The 21,131-nt window shown below is 31.4% G+C and overlaps 4 protein-coding genes across 4 annotated transcripts; 3 read left to right on the top strand and 1 right to left on the bottom strand.

Annotated features, from left to right (window-relative positions):
- Window positions 1-533: 533 nt before the first annotated feature.
- On the bottom strand, window positions 534-6,717 carry LOC127723171 (ectin-like). Its single transcript, XM_052229683.1, has 4 exons — window positions 6,572-6,717; window positions 5,435-5,593; window positions 3,445-3,510; window positions 534-1,450 (listed from the first exon to the last, which is right to left on the bottom strand). Exons 1-4 carry the CDS (start codon window positions 6,687-6,689, stop codon window positions 1,383-1,385), a joined length of 411 nt encoding a protein of 136 aa, XP_052085643.1. The 5' UTR covers window positions 6,690-6,717; the 3' UTR covers window positions 534-1,382.
- Window positions 6,718-11,788: 5,071 nt separating this feature from the next.
- Window positions 11,789-16,109, top strand: LOC127723170 (uncharacterized). The gene is made up of 3 exons (XM_052229682.1): window positions 11,789-11,951; window positions 13,585-13,671; window positions 15,831-16,109. The coding sequence occupies exons 1-3, from the start codon at window positions 11,813-11,815 to the stop codon at window positions 16,025-16,027; spliced, it is 423 nt and encodes a 140-aa protein (XP_052085642.1). The 5' UTR covers window positions 11,789-11,812; the 3' UTR covers window positions 16,028-16,109.
- A 25-nt stretch (window positions 16,110-16,134) lies between these two features.
- Window positions 16,135-17,517, top strand: LOC127723859 (uncharacterized). The gene is made up of 2 exons (XM_052230578.1): window positions 16,135-16,630; window positions 17,299-17,517. The coding sequence occupies exons 1-2, from the start codon at window positions 16,202-16,204 to the stop codon at window positions 17,515-17,517; spliced, it is 648 nt and encodes a 215-aa protein (XP_052086538.1). The 5' UTR covers window positions 16,135-16,201.
- A 294-nt stretch (window positions 17,518-17,811) lies between these two features.
- Window positions 17,812-19,695, top strand: LOC127723858 (uncharacterized). Its single transcript, XM_052230577.1, has 2 exons — window positions 17,812-17,929; window positions 19,325-19,695. Exons 1-2 carry the CDS (start codon window positions 17,812-17,814, stop codon window positions 19,693-19,695), a joined length of 489 nt encoding a protein of 162 aa, XP_052086537.1.
- The last annotated feature ends 1,436 nt before the right edge of the window (window positions 19,696-21,131 follow it).

Below are 21,131 nucleotides of genomic sequence, written 5' to 3'. Positions count from 1 at the left end.
TATTGCATACATTAGTTAGACGAGAGCAACATGTGGATGATTACCTGCTTATCCATCCTTTTTTTGCTTTTTGCAATGGCATTGTCACTTTGTTTTCCGACTTATGTGTTCGGCTATCCTTTTGGTATCTTTTGCCTCTATTATACACTCAAAATAATGATGTTACCATATAAAAACAACAGTAAATGACTGTGTTGGCTGTAACATCAACACATTTGGCGTGAAGAGAGGATACAGCATGCACAATGGATTTTTTGAAAGGATTAAAAACCCATGTGCTCATTTTATTCGTAGAGTTTGAATCCCCTTCTGAATGCACGACTGAATAGCTCTGATCTATTCAGATAAAGTGTATAGTTTTGGTTCACTTGGGTCTCATTTTACCATCAACTACACCCATCAGTAACTTGGAGTTACTGAAAGTTGAAAATAAGTATACCTCCTGGTTGTGAATTATATGTATTTGGTATGATGAATCATTTGCCTTGATCATTCGATATTTATATGGCAAAAAAAAATGAAAACATGTACTATTAAATTTATACCCGCATTTATTGAGAAAAAAATCACATATATCAATTATTCAAATACAAGTTGAAAATACCAATGAATATTCCCACAAAATATTTCCAAAAACATGTAACATGTAGCTATTGTATATCCCACAAAATATCATCAAACGATATAACAAAACGTTTATTCTCACACACTTTTACAAATTTAATGTCATACATATTATTAATAAACAGATGCAATGCTATAATAGGTGGTCCAATAAAACTCATCTAACCTAATAACTGAATTCAAGTTTACCTCCTGGTTGTGAATTATATGTATATGGTATTATGAATCATTTGCCTTGATCATTTGATATTTATATGGAAAAAAAAAAGATGAAAACATGTACTATTAAATTTATACCCGCATTTATTGAGAAAAAAATCACATATATCAATTATTCAAATACAAGTTGAAAATACCAATGAATATTCCCACAAAATATCACCAAAAAAATGTAACATGTAGCTAATGTATATCCCACAAAACACCCTCAAACGATATAACAAAACGTTTATTCTCACACACTTTTACAAATTTCATGTCATACATATTATTAATAAACAGATGCAATGCTATAATAGGTGGTCCAATAAAACTCATCTAACCTAATATCTGAATTCAAGATTACAACATACAAGTAAGACTAAGTAAGTTTGCACTCGAGAGAAAGTAAACCACACAGATTGTATCTAAGATATCGAAAGTTAAAATTTCAAACGAAAGCAAAGAATGACTTTACCTACAATGATGATGATAAAATTCAAACCATGTTAGAATTGTCCCTCAGTTTTATATAAGAATGAAATCGATCCACTTTGTTTTTATTTTTTCCAATCAAACTTGTCCCTTCTTTTTTGGTTCATGGCTTTCAATTTATGCAGTTTTTTTCCTGGAAGAAAAAGAATAAATAAATGACCAGCCGCACTGTCTTACATGTGTGATATTTCGACTTAGTGTGGTTTAACAGGGTGGGTGATATATCAATGTCGTAATAAATTCAAAATTGGAAAATAATATTAACTGCATTGACACAACAATAAACTGATGACAAAAAGATATGTCTCGCCTGTAGGCATAAAAGTCAGAAATAGACAATCTGATGGACAGTAACATTGCTTATTATTTCAAAGTCATTTGACCATGATCTTGTGGGCAGGGCCTTTAAATGATCACTAACTTAGATGTACAGATAGTAATGTAACTATATAGACAATATCATTGTCTATTGTAAGCAGTTCTTAGCAATCTAACTTCAGCAGAAAACTTAACATTGAAAATTCATAATTAATTCAAAGTCGCTGAACCACGACATAAGGGCCAGGGCCTCAAAATAGTCGTCAAACTGATATGTACTGATAGTAATGCAACCTTATATTAAATATAATTGATCTATCACAAGTAGATCCTATCAAATTATGTTAAGTAGAAAAGTTAACATTTAAAATTGTTAGTTCATTCAAAGTCGCAGAACCATGACCTAGGGGCAGGACCTCAAAATGGCCGTCAAACTAATATGTACTGATAGTAATGCAAGTTTGTATTAAATATCAATGATCTATCACAAGTAATTCCTTTCAAACTAACTTAGGCAGAAAACTTAACAATTTTTGACGCCATCGTTGCCGTCGCCGGAAATGCAATCCCTATATTTCGCTTTCCGCGACTTTTATCACAGGCGAGACAAAAATTGTATGCACTGGCTACGGTTACCCGCGAAAAGTAACAATAAAAAATGGTTATTTTTACTTCTGAGACTAATTCCTGAAATTTATTTCTGGAGAGGAATCCAATTTCATACGGAATCTGCAGGTAACAATAAAATATTTTTTTATTGTTACCGGCAGTTATAGTTACTCACAAAATTTTACATTTGCAAATTACATTTTTTTTGTGTAGCATCTGGATACTTTGTACGTCTTCCTGTCATTGCCCCGTATTCTTTGGTTAACATATTTGAAACAAAAAATTGAATAGAAATTATTTAATGAACACAGCAACATTTATACATTTATACATAATAAGAAGTATTATAGCTATTTATTTTGGTGGCTCTTCTGGCACATCCAGTATATAGCCTTAGGTTGACACTTTGAGGCCAACACATCTTAGGTGGTACCCTGATACCTGTTGCAAACAATAGATTTATATATATGGAAGTGAATACCACACACTAAACAATTCCACTCTGCTGTGTTCTTCCTCTGCTATATCTGGGTTTTTTTTTTGCATTTTCCATGACTCATTAGAAAAATATTCTATGATTCTATTGAGATTAATGTTTTCGTCGAGCAATTTCGTACGAAATTTCTAAAATGAAAGAAATTGTTCCTCTGGGGTTATGATCACAACTTCTTCTATATAATTGAACAGAATTTGCATCTTGCAATTGTTGAAGTTTATCATTAAAATTTTTAAAAGATATAAACTTTTCACTGACCACAAATTGGACAGTTTGCTCATTCGAGTAACGAATAGTGAACTGCTTTAATCGACCACCCTATGGCAATAATAAACGTCATATTGGTCAATTTATCTGGAAGTTTAATCATTTTTAATGTTACATCATAATTTAATTGTTTAAATTTATTTCCTAGATTGTCCGCAAATCAAACATTTTTTTTAGACCAGTGCCTACCTGAATATATTTTGCGGGTAATAATTACTGCAGGTAACAATAACACATCATATTATTGTTACCTGCAATTTCCGTATGAAATCGGGTCCCACTTGGTAAAATATCTCGGCAAGCAGTATCAATAGTAACAATAATTATTTCTTATTGTTACTTTTTGCGGGTAACCGTAGCCAATGCTAACATTGTATTAATGTCGACCATAACTTCTGGTTGTCATAATGAATGAAAAGATTATGGGGGAAATCTACCTGATTTATTGTCCAAATTGTCTACTGATTTGTTGTTGGATCCTTTGTTTGAGTGACGGCATGATTCTGTAAAAAGATATGAACAATATACAACCTCATTGACTCAAGATTTCGCTAAATACAGTGAGACTTTTATAGACCCATCTTGACTATCAGTAATTGTTTTATAAATAAAGGCAATAGTAGTATACCGCTGTTCAATAGTCATCAATCTATTTAATAACTGAAACAAATCCGAGTCACAAACCAAAACTGAGGGAAACACATCAACTATAAGAGGAAACAAAACGGAACAACAGAAACACTGGACTGCTACAAAAACAAACGCCAACATACATAGAAACGGACTATGTGATAACAACTGTCATATTCCTGACTTGGTACAGGACATTTTAAGAAAAAATTGTGGGTTGAACCTGGTTTTATTGCTAGCCAAACCTCCCGCGTATATTGCAATGTTAAACATACCGCTAAAATGACAACATTACGTTACAGAAACACAATACGAATAAATGCAAGAACATTCAGGACAGAGAAATACGTAAATAAATAATTTAATAGTACATTTCAACATGCAAACCACAGAATAGCAACAAACACCTAATGTCACATTAAACTTTTTTCTTATTTGGATAGTAATGGCATATCCTTGAATTATTCTATTAAATCTATTAACAACTTAAACAAACTTAGAATGATAAATGCAAGCGTGAAATGTTGTATGGATACCTGTCTAGTAAGGAAGACTGAGTGTATCTTACCCTGTAGCTTTTTTGGTTTATTTTTGTTTTTTGTTTGGGAAAATAGATTTATAAATACTTTTCAGAATAACAGTATCAATTTATCATGTTAGCAAAAATCAGCTTCAGCTTTGAAATAAAGATGTTTACCACCGGGTCGATGACCAAAGGGTATCACCACGCCAGTTATCAGCACTTTCATGTTGACATGATATATAAATAATTTGTTCATTTTCTGTCAATTCATGATTCAGGGGATTTAATGAAATAAGTGATTTGCCAAAAACACACAGGTTGAGATTATATCTAATTATTTGAAAAAATGAATAAAAAATACTGTTAGGTAGCATTGTTTATGCCTTCTATGCAATCATTCTTCTGTAAATTCTAAAATTGTTGAAAATAATGCTACAATGAAGGCTTTACATAATGATCTTATACTTTCCAAACAGATTTTTCCCATGAGTTGGCGTATTTTTCTGTAAAATTCAAGGTTTCGGTTTTTAGATAATGTAATAAAATTTTACTGTTCGCTATACAAAATTAACTGTTCAGGGATGTTGAAAATACCGTGTGTGTGTGTGTGTGTGTGTGTGTGAGTGGGGCAGGGGACAGTTAAGAAAACACAGGTATGATATGAGTGATTTTCATGTCATTATCCCATTTTCAGTACAGGGTCATCATCTGACATGACAGATCATCCTATCAACACAGATGTTGTTTTTGATAAATTTAACATCATAATTAATTCCAGGATCATGAATATTATATATGTAAAGCTACTTAGCCTAGTGATTTAAATGTACTATTTAAATAGGTGATTGTTAAAGAAAGACTACTCTTACTTGCAGCATTTCTGGAGGAAATGTTACTTGAATTATTGATTTAAAGAAATAGTATTGCCCTGACTGTTTATTGTTTTTGAAATGTTGAAATATTTGGAAACACTAAGGTTTTTTGATTGCCTTAACCATATTTGGTACTTGACTTTTTTATTCCCTTTACCATGTATTTGATCTTAGCTCAAAACTGATTTCATTCAAACGCTACAGATGAGTCTCACGTAGAAGAAACACGCGTATGGCGAAAAAGCCTTACATCTTCAATGTTTTTTTTTTATTCTGACTTCACAGAATATAATGATAGATTTAACAGGTTTAAATAAGTTCTAAAAAGAAGTATTCCGCTCTGGTTAACAATTAAATTATAAGGTAATGTTGATTTTAATCTGATGTATTTAAAGAATTTACCTGGACATTTTCCTAAGTTGCAAAGTGATGTTTCAGTTCTGGAACCAACACATTTCAGTCCATCGTCAGACGGTGGGGGATTGTCACATGTTCTGGTTTTCACTATCACACCATCTCCACAAGTAACAGAACATGAGGAGTTGAACCAAAGGCTCCATCCTTCATTTAAAAAAGATGAAAACAACAAGTTATCAATCTTATACTGTTGCAAAAATATTGAACAATTTTTCACTATTAGCAGTCAGTTTGGTTTAATTTTGTCATCATAAATTGAAAACCTCAATTTTGCATAAGTTAATCCCACAAAACAATCATTTGACCTCATTTAAATACTCATGCATGCATCATACTCATAATTTTACCTTTAACTTGTTAGGAGTTATTAAGTTCATTTGTGAATGATATTGGTCTTAAGCTTCTTCCCTTGTTTAACCTTTTCTTTTCTAGCATTCAAAGTCAGACTACAGTCACACCACATGAAGTTTTGTAAGTTGGAAATAGGTTTTTGCATGGTATCAATCAAAATCGACAGTTAGCGCCAATTTGAATAACTTGAATTTACCGGAATTGACCTTTTTATTATGATCAGCAGTAGTTATCCAATTTTCATTAATTTCATGTAGTGTAAATGTAACCTTATAGGTATAAAAAACTAATCCTATCTTTCCTATATATCAAACATGTAAGGTATACTATATAGAAAAAAACAAACTGTGTTATTCAGTTGTTTAAGATTGTGTCTGCTAAAAAATGTAAGTCAAAAGTTACTTAATTTGGTCAATTAAAATTGTCGGTAAAGAGAATGAGGCTCTAGTCAAAACTCCAACTTAGTGTCTTACTGTTTTTCTCACCATCACAAGTGTGACTTAATAAAAAAAACTAAAACCAATTTAGCAAGCAAATTTACAAAATTAATGACATACAGACATGGAATAAAAAATGGACATGAGGTATGTATCGAGAATGTTAAATGTTCAGGCACTTTCACAACAAATCTGAAAAAAGAAATAGAAGCATGTCTAAGATATTTATTTTTATTTCAGATAGTTGCTACAGAGGTCAAATTGGAAATGAATAGATTGCATATACATAAAATATGAGTAAATTTCATCATTTATTAAGTTTTTAACTGCTTACCTGGAATTATGCAGCCTGTCATGTTAAAATTGCGAATATCTATGGTGGTATTCAAACCCGTACATGTTCCTTGGTAATAAAGGTTTGTTTGATTTGCCCATTCTTTAAAATTAATCATGAGGCAGCATATGAATTGGTTTCTCCTCATATCCCTTAAATATTAAATTAATGTAAGGTTAATTTCTATGTCATGTACATATCCATGTGACTTCTGCTTTTTCACACTATTGCGAAACAATTTGAAATCTCGAGGGGAAGAAATATATATAAGATACGGCAACAACATGGAATTATAGAAACAACGACAAAGTATCATGTTGTTTCTACAGATATGTGCAAAAAGAGATATAAATCATCAAATCAAAAAAGATAGAGCTTTTAATTAAACATTAAGCAAGGCATTTTATTACGTAAGAGGAACAACTGTTATACAAAACAAATGCTTACAACACAAATTATTATAATTATAATTCTGTTTTCGAGAACAGACCTTCTGGTACATTTATTAAGAAGTTACCCTGAAAAGTTCTATAAGAAAATCAATAGTCATGAATTAAATCTGAATTAGGACACTGTTGCTAAAATTACCAAAAATTCCAAATGCCGTTCTCCGTGTATTCAAAAGATAAATATATTTTTCTTAGAACTGATATTGCTTGAACAGCAATATTTGATTATTGAACGACATTAAAAGTTAAATAAAGAAGTACAAATGAATTGTGCGTAAACATTATTTAAACCCCTTCATATAGGAACATCATAAAAAATAATCCAATATAATATTTTGATAATAAGTGTAAGTCTGACATATTGAAGATTGGTGTTCAACATGTTCAATGTTAAATGACCTTCTGGTAAACTTTCTAACTTGTTACTCATTAAATAATTAAAAGAAAATCAATGATCATGAAAATGCTTAATTTATCTTCTTATATTTACATTACCATACATTTTAAAGGTTGATCGTAAGTTATTCAATCGATCAAATATATTTGTCGTCCACCTGCTATGATAGATAAAATTTGTATTGCCTTAACATTCAACATACAAAATGAACTTAATTAAAAAAGAATGATGGCAAAACTGCTGAGTTCTCAACACACAAGTATTTTGAAGAAAATCAGATATGTGTACGTGATTAAATATACAATATAATCTATAACACAATTAAGTCCTAAGATGATCACAATTCATACATACAATGTTTTAATTTTTGTGTTGTTAGAAAACATATGAACGAGGTTAAAAATTCCACACACTATTAAATAAGTTTAGGTCTGATAGAAGATTGTGTTGCTAGAAAACAGACCTTCAGGTAAAGTTACTAACTTGTTTTCGTATAAATATCTGAAAGGAAGTCAAATATCTTGATTTTGTAAGAACATGTTAAATTAAAACACCGATACCGAATTTACCAGAGATTACCAAATTCGATCTCAGTGTATTGAAAAGATGAAATATATTTTTCTTCAAACTGACATTGTTGATGCATTTTTATAAGCTTCAACTGCAATCAATGAGTGACATTGAAAGTAACATTAAGTATGCACAAAGGAAGTTTGCCAATAAAATGAAATTAAGTTAGACCTTCTGAGTTGTCAACAGACAAGTATATTGAGGAATATCAGTTATATATGTACGTGATTATATAAACAACACAATCTTTCATAAAATAAAGTCTGTTATAAACATTATTCACAATTACAATTCCTGTAACTTGGTGTTTGATAATAACAGACTATCTGGTAAACTTTCCTTGTTGTCTTTGGTTACAATTTTGGAGTATAATCAAGCATCTTAATTATGTAAGAACATATTCAATCAAGACAATTATATTCAAATTACCAAAAGGAATTCTAAGATTAATTTTGAAATATTGAATAAACATTAAAAGTTAAATTAGCATATAAAAAGGAAGTCTGACATATTGAAGATTGGTGTTCAACATGTTCAATGTTAAATGACCTTCTGGTAAACTTTCTAACTTGTTACTCATTAAATAATTAATAGAAAATCAATGATCATGAAAATGCTTAATTTATCTTCTTAAATTTACATTACCATACATTTTAAAGGTTGATCTTAAGTTATTCAATCGATCAAATATATTTGTCGTCCACCTGATATGATAGATAAAGTTTGTATTGCTTTAAAATTTAACATAAAAAATGAACTTAATTAAAAAAGAATGATGGCAAAACTGCTGAGTTCTCAACACACAAGTATTTTGAAGAAAATCAGATATGTGTACGTGATTAAATATACAATATAATCTATAACACAATTAAGTCCTAAGATGATCACAATTCATACATACAATGTTTTAATTTTTGTGTTGTTAGAAAACATATGAACGAGGTTAAGAATTCCACACACTATTAAATAAGTTTAGGTCTGATATAAATATCAATTACACTTAAAATTATATAGGATTCATGTTGAACAGAAACAAATCTTCTGGTAAAGTTACTAACTTGTTATGCCTTAAAAATCTGGAAGAAAATCAAATATCTTGATTGTGTAAGAACATGTTAAATCAAAACACTGATACTAAACTTACCAAAGAATACCAATTTGATCTCCTTGTATTCAATAAGTTTATAATTGTGATAAACCTGCTGAGCTATTGGCACAAAAGTATATTAAAACCCCTTAATATAGGATAGGAACATGATTTGCAATAATTTAATATAACCTTTTAATAAGATTAAGGGGGCTCGCGGGTTTAAATTTTCGCGCCCGTTGCGTCGATTGGTGCGCAGCCATTACGGTAATCGGTCGAAGGTCGCAAAATATTTACTTTCTTCTCGATTAAAAACAATATAGAAACACTAGCCATTTTTGTTCTAAGTTAGTGCTTTCTCGATTCATAATTCACAGAAATTAAATTAAGGACGGTATTTAAAACTACAAAGTCGACCTTTTTACGGTTTGTTGACATCGAGATTGGCCATTTTGGAATCTCGGAAGAAACTTGCTTTCAATATTTTGACAAGTAACCAGCTTTTATATTTATACTAGAATGACTATCAATTTTTGTTATAATTTGTATTCATTTCGGTATATTTTTAAGCTGTCTTACTAATTTTCAACACGTAGATCCACCCAAAGAAAGAGATATCGTGGTGAGTATCTAAAAAGTACGTTCAGAATTGAAATATTGCAAATCCTTGAATGATGAAAAAGTTTATAAAATCACAACAATCGTAAGATATTGTATCGTCTGCTGAACAATGTCTCAAAGGAACAAACAAGGAAAATTTTCAAAAAGAAGAATTTAGAAAAAAAAACCAACGAATCCAAGGGCTAGTTTTTCACAGGAGTGGATTGCAATCAGACCACCACAATATACCATCATTTAACTCAGTCCATTGTCAAAACTTAGAACCTGACCACCACGATATACCATTATTTGACTCAGTCCATTGTCAAAACTTAGAACCTGACCACCACGATATACCATCATTTGACTCAGTCCATTGTCAAAACTTAGAACCTGACCACTCATATGCCCAACTGAAAACCATTGAAACATCTGATTTGTGTAATGTTGCTTTTGAGTCTGTACCTGATAAACAAGATCATGAAGTAGTGGTTGATGATGAATATAATATAAATGTTGATTTTGACTTATTACCATTACCTACTGATTTACTTCCCTTAAACCACTGTAGATATGTTGTCGAACTAGACTATATTGTTCAGCAGTTGAAACAATGTTCCAAATGTGAAGTCCCTTTACAATTACATAATTAGTTGGGAGTTAAACCTTATGGTGTTGCTGGTATTTTGTATATATAATGTACAGAATGTGGAGATATTGCCCGAATAAGATTAGGGAAGACACATCATGCAAATAGAAGTAGAAAAGGAGTTGGTACATTTGATGTCAATACAAAATTAGCTGCAGGTAAACACATGTTCTTTCAATTACGATAATGATATAGTTTGGTCAATATAAAAAATTGTACTACATATAAAAATAAGAAGATGTGGTATGATTGCCAATAAGACCACTTTCCAACAGAGACCAAATACATATGAGTTAACAGCTTTAGGTCACCGTCCAACCTTTAACAATGAGCAAAACCCATACCACATAGTCAGCTATAAAATGCCCCAAATGATAATTGTAAAACAATTCAAACAAAAAACTAACAACAATTTTAGTACTTAACAATGAATGAAAAAACAAATATGTTACACAGCATTAAACTTCAATCACTAAATTACAGGCACCTGACTTGGAACAAGCACATACAGAATATGGAGAGGTTAAATTATGCAGGTGCCCAACCTGGGACAGTGTTGTAACAGAGCAATATATGAACAAAATATAAAAATCAGTTGACAAGGGTTTAATTATAACTCATCAGATCAATAAAAAGCAGAAAAACAAGTAATGAACACACAGACTTGGTGTGGCAGGTTATTTATACATTTATAAATATATGTATGTAATAAACTATGAAAAGTGCAGAAAATACTTAATTCCGAGATTGGCTTAGTGGGCTGATACATGTACCTAAATATCAAGGATATTTTATCTAAAGTTCTGACGATTCAAATTGAAAGAGTAGATTTATGTTTTTTGTTTAATTTCAAAATGCTATATGATGCATAAAAGTAGAATAATGACGTCATCACATGTTATTCCAAAATTGAGGAAATTTAATTTGATAACCAAAATATTTTTGATATCATACAAGAAATGACTTCAGAATATTATAAAAAAAAATGGGTATATGTATTACATACATGTAAATATATATAGGGTAAATGAGGAGGTGGTGAATTTGATAATGTCCTCTGCTTTTAATTCTAGCCAACTAGAAACTGAATGAAACTTTTTGCGATAATGAGTATCTTTAAGCATATGTCAATCTTAATTGTCAACATGAACAATCCTCTTGATTTGCAAGACTTACTAGCCAACTAGAACTAAAATCAGCTGCCAGTAGTGTGATAATTTAAAACATACCATTTTATCCTGGTCAGACATCATAATTCCCTATTTTGCATTGCCACAGGAGACACAAAATTAATTTTGTTTGCCTTCATTTTCCTACATGTACATGTACACAGAAAATATGGCCCAACCTATATAATTATAGCTACTTTAAATAATTTTGCTAGTGTTTTAAATTTATTGTTCATTTATTTTTCTGTATGTTTTTTATATTATCAGGTATGATTCATACAGGCATAGGAGAAACCCAGCTGAATAATTTGCTAGCTGCCATGAATGTCCATTGTCCTCATCATAATTCACTAAAATCAAGAGAAAATGAAGTTGGAGACATAATAGAGTGTCAGGCAAATGCTTCAGAAAGGAAGTTTTTACTTGACGAAGCTTTCCAGTCAATGACCATTGATGCAGGTTTGAATGAAAATTAAATATTATAATTTTATAACAAAAATAGGCCTGATCCTGTCATTTGCATATACATGTACATTGTACATACAATGGCACACATATTTTACAAATGTCATTTTATATATTGACATGTATATGTTAATGCCTAAAATATGTGTTAAACTGCAGTCAAATTTGTAAAGGTGGTAATCCAATTCTTGCAATTTAAATATCATATACATAGATGTTTAGTAATTGGTTGTTGCATGTACATGGGAGAAACCTACCCTTATATCTTGTTAGTTTGGGCTTCTTTTTTATCCAACTCAGAGCAACATATCTTCAAAGATTATTAGATACAGTTCAAAAGGAAATAATCCTTTAATATTTTTTAATTGTCTCCCCTATTAACTTTTCTCTTCTATGTGCATGCAACAACTATTCATTGTTCTATTGTGTTGTAATTTATTTCAATATTATTTCATTGTCATAAGAAAAATCATTGTAATAATGGTATGAAATTTAAAATCTGCTAGGCTCCATAATTAGATTATTAAAGTACTTCTATTTCTATACCTTTTCAGCTCACCTGGCCCAATAGGGCCAAGTAAGGTTTTCTCATCACTTAGCGTCCGTCGTCGTCCGTTAACTTTTACAAAAATCTTCTCCTCTGAAACTACAGGGCCAAATAAAACCAAACTTGGCCTAAATCATCCTTAGGGTATTTAGTTTAAAAAAAGTATCCGATGACCCTGCCCATCAACCAAGATGGCCGCCATGGCTAAAAATAGAACATGGGGGGTGAAATGCAGTTTTTGGTTTATATCTCTGAAACTAAAGCATTTAGAGCAAATCTGACATGAGGTAAAAATGTTCATCAGGTGAAGATCTATCTGAGCTGAAATTTTCAGACGCATCAGTCAACCTGTTGTTGGGTTGCTGCCCCTGAATTGGTAATTTTAAGGAAATTTTGCAGTTTTTGGTTATTATCTTGAATGTTATAATAGATAGAGATAAACTGTAAACAGCAAAAATGTTCAGCAAAGTAAGCTCTACAAATAAATAAGTTTACCCCTTCAGGAGTAATTGCCCTTTAAAGTCAATTTTTCACAATTTTTGTAAATTTTTGTAATCTTTTACTAAAATCTTCTCCTCTGAAACTGCTGGGCCAAATTCATTATTGATAGAGATAACTGTTAACAGCAAATGTTCAGTAAAGTAAGATCTACAAATAAGTCAACTTGACCAAAATTGTCAATTGACCCCTTAAGGAGTTATTGACTCTGAAACTAAAGCAAAAGTATAATGGTTGCATTATTTCATGCATCAATTGTAAAACAAAAATATCAGGTGAGCGACACAGGCTCCTTGGAGCCTCTATTTATATATACCTAAATCTTAGTGTCACTATCACCTTAATTTCATGGTTGAGTTTTGTGTTTAGGTTTATTTCTGTGAAAACATTACATAATAAATCAATGATAATTCTCAGCTACAGTCCTCATGTATAAAGGACAATCAAGCTAAACAACACTTGGGCCACTTTAAGTGACTTTAGTTAAGTTTTACCTTTTGGTTCATGTTTTTAGGGCTGGAAATCTGTTTTTGAATACATATTTTCCGGTTACTGTATTATGAATTTAATCTTTTTTTACAGAAGGTAATGAACAAGCAGGTATTAATGCATCCACAGACACTTGTTGGCAGAAGAAAGGTTCTGGAAGGGCTTACAATAGTTTGTCAGGTACATATAAAATCATAGTGCACTAATAAAAACAAACCAAACAAAATGTACATGCATTAAAGGCAAGTGTACAAATATTCAAATATTTAAAAAAAAAAACATACTAGTTATAAAATGCTAATCTTGGTATGACTGCAGATGTCAAAAACTTAACAGTTGGGGCAAGTATGGATACCAAATTCAAGCTTTGTACAGCTCTGAACTTGGATTGTGATTAAATATTTGACTCAGCATAGGTTTCTGACACAGAATGAATGTGGTCTAAGATCTGAAAAAAATTAAATTGGACTTTTCAAGTGGTAATTCCCTTCTTTTAATCTATATTATCAAATATGAATTTACTTGAAATGAAATTTCTATTAATTGTGCAATTCAGCTCTGATTCTGGATTGTGATTAAATACTTGACATAGCATAGGTTCTGACACAGAGTGAAAATAGTCAGTCATTTACCTATTATCATGATTATGGTCCATTTATATAAAAGATCTAACTACATGGTTTGATTCAGCAAATGAAAGAACCAAAAGATTTCAATAATGGATGAATTCAAACTGAGTGTATTTTAGGACCTAAATACGGACAAATTTTATAACTGGGCACAAAATCCAAAATATGAATACAGGGTAATAATCAGCTTATCATAGAACCCCATAAATTTGTATTTGTTGTAATCAACCAATGTTTTATTTTGGACCCTTTGGACCTTAATGTGGACCAATTACAAAACAGGGCAGAAAAATCATAAAATCTAAAAATACACAGATTAGGCATATCACAAAAAATCAAGAACTAAATATTTGTTGAAATCAAAGTTTATGTTTGGACCCTTTGGACCTTAATGTGGACTTATTTGAAAACTGGCCCCAAGATAAAAATTCTGTATACATATGAGAATCACCATCGACAAAAATGGCCGTCATGGCTAAAAATAGAACAAAGGGGTCAAATGCAGTTTTTGGCTTATATCTCAAAAACTAAAGCTTTAAGAGCAAATCTGACATTGGGTAAAATTGTTCAATTGGTCAAGATCTATCAGCTCTGAAATTTTCAGACGAATCAAACAACCTATTGTTGGGTTGCTGCCACCGAATTGGTAGTTTTAACAAAATTTTGCAGTTTTTTGTTATCATTTTGAATATTATTATAGATATATATAAACTGTAAGCAACAATAATGTTCAGCAAAGTAAGATCTACAAAAAAGTTAATATGACCATAATTGTCAATTGACCCCTTAAGGAGTTATTGCCCTTTAAAGACAATTTTACCCAATTTGTTCATCAAGTTTGCTAACATTTAAAAATCTTCTCCTCTGAAATACAGGTGAGCGATTCAGGCTCTTGAGAGCCTCTTGTTTGGTATGGATCCTTGTGGTATAATTTCAAAGAGATCCATAGACTTATACTCAAGTAATTGTCAGGCAACCAGAACATCCTAGTTTGTTTGCACCTTTTGGTCCCTTATTCCTAAATGGTTTAGGCCATTTCCCACAAAATAAATCCCAACATTCCTTTTGAGGTATGAAACCATGTGGTACAATTTCATAAAGATTCTTACACTTATACACAAGTTATTGTCCCGAAACAAGAAAAATGCTTGTTTTTGGCTCCTTTTTGTATTCCATTCTAAACTTTGCAGCTGTAGATCGTGTATTTTACTATCTCAAAGTAAGTTTACCTTATGACTAATGCAATACTCAGCGAAATATATTGTTTCTGTCTTTTATTCCTACAAAAAGTGGCTTTTACTAAAATTAGGCAAAATTAGGTTGACACCTTTATTACAGGATTAAACACATTTTTTCTAGAGTTTGTGAGTAAGAGCCCCGGTTTACACATCAATAACCTCTAGAAAAAATGTGTTTAATCCTTATAATTCTTAAGCCAAATTTGTTTTTTAATCTCAAAATGCTGAAAATCACGCGATCCCTGCAAGCATGTGTATCGTGCATGAATAGATTATGAAATTAGTTTCGGAAACATGGTTTATCTAAGTGTAAACCAAGAGAAAAATTCTAATTGACCAATCCAATTCAAGTATTTATAGATATGCAAATCATTTAAGAATTATTACACAATCAATTTGAAATACTAGTATAGCAACATGATTACTCCATATTTACACTTACTTGCATTAGCATGTACATTTAACTTTTCAGGTGTGGCATCACTGATAGGGGAAAAAACAGGGAAAATTGTGCATCACACCCTCAGAATATCCAGCTGCCGTATATGTCGGAATGCACAAAAGAAGGGAAGACCACCTATACCACACAATTGTAAAAAAAAACTGGTCAGGGACAGCAAAGGGCATGGAACCAGACATGGTAGTACAGTTGGTGAAGGATGTACATGAACAAAATATTGAAATTAATGAACTGGCAGGTGATGATGATTCTGTTGGGTTTGACAGGGCAAAGAAACTTCTTCCAAATTCTAAAATGATAAAACCAGTGATAGGAATCATATAATCATAAATATCACCAAAAAGCTGTACAGCCTAAAACCAAAGCAAAAGGAGTTGACGCCAATGGTAATAAATGCAATTACCAAGAATTATTCCTACATGTTGGCACAAAACCAAGGCAGTCCAGAAAAAATTGAAAAAGGAGTCAGAGGGATGATTGACCATATGTATGGGAAACACCAAACCTGTGATATGAAATGGTGTGGTTATCTAAAAGACAGAACATCATACAGGCACACAAACTTACCCCTCGGAAAGGACTTGACATCTGAAAGCCTCAAAGCTGATCTAGAGAAATTGTTTCTGGGAAAAATTGAAAGCCAATCAAAGAAACTGTCAAAACTTGCTAGCTCCCAAGCAAATGAAAGCTTTAACCATACGGTCTCAACCAAAGCAGCAAAAAATAAGCATTATTCTGGTTCCTCAAGTTTAAATTATCGTGTCAGTGCAGCAGTCTTACAAAAAAATGAGGGATATGGTTATGTGTCAAAGGTAATATTTGCAAATTATACTTTTATGGTTTTTTCCAAAAAAAAAATATTCTGATCCCAAGTTTGATGAAAAAAATATTCTGTTTAAGCAGATGACAAAAAAATATTCTGAATCCAGATTTCCCCATTACCTTATAGTGTTAAGTTTTGAAGAAAAAAAGTTTGATTATTAGCGTCAAAAAGTAAATAAAATTGCTTTGCATGAAAAATATTTTATGACTCAAACAACAGACCATAACCCCCCCCCCCCCCCCCACCCTTGAAGTTCAATGGTTGCTCCCTAATGTTTCAAAACAAAATAAGGGAAATTTGTTATTTCAATAAAAAGTATATTTTAAAGGTGAAATGTAATTTTAAGAAATAAAATTTAGAATTGAAATGGGGAATGTGTTAAACAGACAGCAAACCTAACCAAAGCAGAAAACAGCCAAAGTCCATTAATGGGTCTTCAACACAGCAAGAAAATCTCGCATCCTTGTTCCTTCTTCATTATTTTTGTAGTTTTATAGGGTATAAAAGCCTAAAGTGCTTCATGTAAAATGTGCTCTGATCAATGCTTTTACATCAAAATAAAACTTGGCAACAAAAAGGAACAGTCATTTCTTAAATAACTGTTAAGACCATCCTCATATTGAATTTATACATGTTGTTATTTATTTATTTTTTAAGGTTAGTGAAGCAGCTGGATTGTCACCTGGGAATGAGACTATCAAGAGGGCTATACGATTGAATAGAAAGAGGAATAAAAAATCTGAAAGAGCAAAAACAAAGCAGCACAAAAAAAGAAGAATCAATCTAAAAAAAGAAAGATCAGGAAAAAGTACCGGTGTTGAAATAAGAGAAGGAAGAACTTATGAAAGTGAAATAGGTACATCCTTAACTTTTTAAATTTTCTTGGAATTTAAACTTTGACTTCAATTAACTTATTGCAAATTTAACCAAAGTATGATTTTTAAACTCTTAATTATTTCTGTCTTTCGTACTTATAATTGATTAGCGGAGGGCCCCTTTTTTGGTCTGTAAGATTGATGCAAGACATGCAATAAGGATTATCAAAGTTATAAAATAGAACATACTTTAAACATTTGATGTTTCATTTACTTTTGTACAAACACATTTTACACCATATATAACAATTAAAATCTGCAATTTTGTTTTTACAAAACTTGATGTGTTATAGGAATGAACAATGAAAAGTTAGATGAAGAAATCCCTGCTCCAATGAATGCATCTTTATGTATACCGATAGATATTTCTACAGCTCCACTGGTAGTCTTTGATTTAGAAACTACAAGCCTATGTAAGTCGTTAATATATAAATATATAGAAAAATTGTTATCATATCGGCCCGGGTATCATCCCGAGACCCCCATATCAGCCCGAGACGTAGTCGATGTGCTGATATGGGTCGAGGGATGATACCCGGGCCGATATGGAAAAGGCCATGTATTAATCTCTTTATCATATACTTCCGACAATTGTTTTATGTAAGGCAAATAAACAAATGAAATAACTAAAACAGTCAAAAACTTTATAAAGAAGTTAAATTATGAATCCAACAAATACACTATCATTGTCCAACAGTAGCATCACTTACCTCCATATATATTTATGTTACCATTTCCTATAGAGGCATTTTGAAACATTGAAAATTTGGAAGCAAAGAAGTATTTACAGTTTTATGATCATTATTACTACATGTTGTACTATGAGATGATTCATATAATTGTCAATGGCATTTGTTAGCAAGTACTTAACTATCATCATTTTGAGAATCTATATCATTGGATTTAGCCATGTTAACATCTTTTTTTCAATAACAGGTGGTTCTGTACAAACGAATTTACCGTGCACTGGATCCAATACACCTTATCGCTATTTGTCCGCCATTACTGGACATCACAAAAGTTCCAGTAAAATTTTGACGTCATAATAAAAAATATCTGACGCAACAATGGAAAATTAAACAGACGATAGTGGAAATACCGGAAGTAACTTGAACGAGAGGCCCCTGATATGGGTTAACATTCCGGGTGGGAAATTGTGGCTTGTGTACTTCCGTTCATTACACATATGCAAAAGCTATCATATTAATGCTAAGTATATGATAAAATAAATTATATGAAAACTTTATATGCTTTTATACATTGTATATTGGTTATTGCACATGGAACCAGCTTTTCATTCTTCTTTTTGAAGTAATACTATTATATATATATCACTCAAATATTAAAGTTAGAGATAATTGTATATCACAGCAGGAAAATTGCCCATTCAAATTTCTTAAACTGTCTACATAAAAAATGGAGATGTGGTATGATTGCCAATGAGACTGTATCCCCCCCCCCCCCCCCCCAAAAAAAAAAAAGTTCAAATGAAGTGAAAGTAGGCAATTATAGGCAATCATACCGATCGACTTCAACAATGAAAATCATAAACCTATATCACACAGGAGGCTTTAACAGACCCTCACATGAAAAACTAAAAAAGAAAAGTGAACATTAGATATTGTAAACACAATATTAGAATAATAAATCATGAAAAAAATAATTAGTTTTTTTCTTTTCCTTTTCGGTTCATTTTGGTGATAAGATTAACCCATACATTGCTAAAACTATTGAATTAGCAGGTAACATATTTTGTATTTATTGAGAAATATTGAAATAAGAAAAACTAAACTAATTGTTTTTTCCAGATAGAACCTCAGATGTAATACAGATTGCTGCAACTTCAAACAATAATGAATTTAGCAGTTACATCTTTCCAAACCAACCTATCTCAATACAGGCCTCCGAAACTACAAAAATTACCGTTTCTGCAAATCAGATGTTTTATAATTTACAACCTGTTTCGTACAAATTACCACATGAAGCTCTCACTGATTTTATAACATTTCTTTCCAAATATCCATCCAAGCCAGTTCTTGTAGGACACAACATCAAACGCTTTGATTGCCATGTTTTGTACCATTCTTTAAAGGCAAATCAGTTGTGGAATGAGTTTTCATCTCACATATGTGGATTCATAGACACCATGGAGTTATTCAAGAAAATAATTCCAGGATAACCATCATATTCTCAAACTTCATTGGTGTCACAACTTCTTGGTGAAAACTATTGTGCACACAATGCAGTTGATGACACTAGAGCATTGTTTAAATTATTAATCTCAAAAGCCTTAAACAATCTGGATTAATTTGTTTTTCCTGCAAGTCATCCTTATGATTGTATAGTCCAGAAAGACAATCTTAAGTCTTATAATGAAGCCATTGCTTGTAAAGCAATTACACGAGCGACTGCTTTGAAGGCTTCTAAATCAAACTTAAAGCTCTCTCATCTTAAACTTTCTGTTGAGAGAATAGGACTAGAAGGATTAAAAGCTTTATTGTCTGAAAAAACTGACAGAGGAAATGTTCGAGTCACAAATTGCATGAAGGTCATTCGAAAAATATTTGACTTCCTTACTCCTGAAAGCTAGTTGATAATTCTTTGTTTTTATACTGGAATTATATATTATATCCTTTCAGCTAACCTTGTGGGCAATTGCCATCACTAGTCATCAATTGTCTGTAAACATTATTATTTTTTATCTCATGCTTAAGGAATAGTGAACAGAATTTTATCAAACTTTGCAGATAAATTATTTCTATCAATTAATGTCCTTTTTAATTGTTGAAGATTAGGTGACAATTGGTAAAGATAGATAGCCATCCTGTCTGAATGTAAATTGTCATTGGTTAATCTTGATTGAAACCTTATTCTCAAGAAATCCTGTAGGGATTGAAACAAAACATAGTACATTTATTTATTTTCCGATCAAGGTATTGAACAAGTGGTGTTATCTTATTGACAATAAAAATAAGAGCCAGCAAAGATTAAATGTCAATTTACATGTTGCTTTATATTTTAACTACAAATAATATTAAGTGACAAACTTTGTAAGATGATCAGTTCGAGCTACTAGCTTTGGTTCTAGGAAGGAGCTTAAAGGGTCAGTTCAGTACACATTTCAATGATAACAGCATTATAGATTGAATTGAAAAAAAGTAGATATATATTTAATTCAAGGTCCTAAACAAGTGTTTGGACTGTTGTAGAAATTCAAAATGGCCATCAGTGAAGTTAAAAGCTTATTGATAGAAACCCAATGGGAGATATTTAAAGTTGTATTTCTTGTAGTATTTTTGTCAATGAGAAAAATAATCTTTACCAGATGCATTGCAAAATGATATCACTCATTACTGGTACAGTCTAATTGTATCCAATTATGTTTCTTTGGCAAATGAAGTATCTTACCTTTTGCCTAGTTGTATTTTAAGGGATAAATTAAATCTTTAATTTATCTTTCAATATAAGAATTAGTATTCTGAAGGAAATGTAAAAAAAAAAGGTGGTATTTGCATAAAATGCCTGGCAGAACAGGATAATTACACTCCCTATTGCACAGTGAAATGTCTTGTTATATGAATGAAATAAGTGCCACAAATCAAACCATGCGTTTAA

This window comes from Mytilus californianus, unplaced genomic scaffold (assembly GCF_021869535.1).
Source record: "Mytilus californianus isolate M0D057914Y unplaced genomic scaffold, xbMytCali1.0.p SCAF_13, whole genome shotgun sequence".
Taxonomy (NCBI): Eukaryota; Metazoa; Mollusca; class Bivalvia; order Mytilida; family Mytilidae; genus Mytilus; species Mytilus californianus.
Note: the sequence above shows the minus strand (reverse complement) of the source record. Positions and strands in the feature narration are given on the sequence as shown.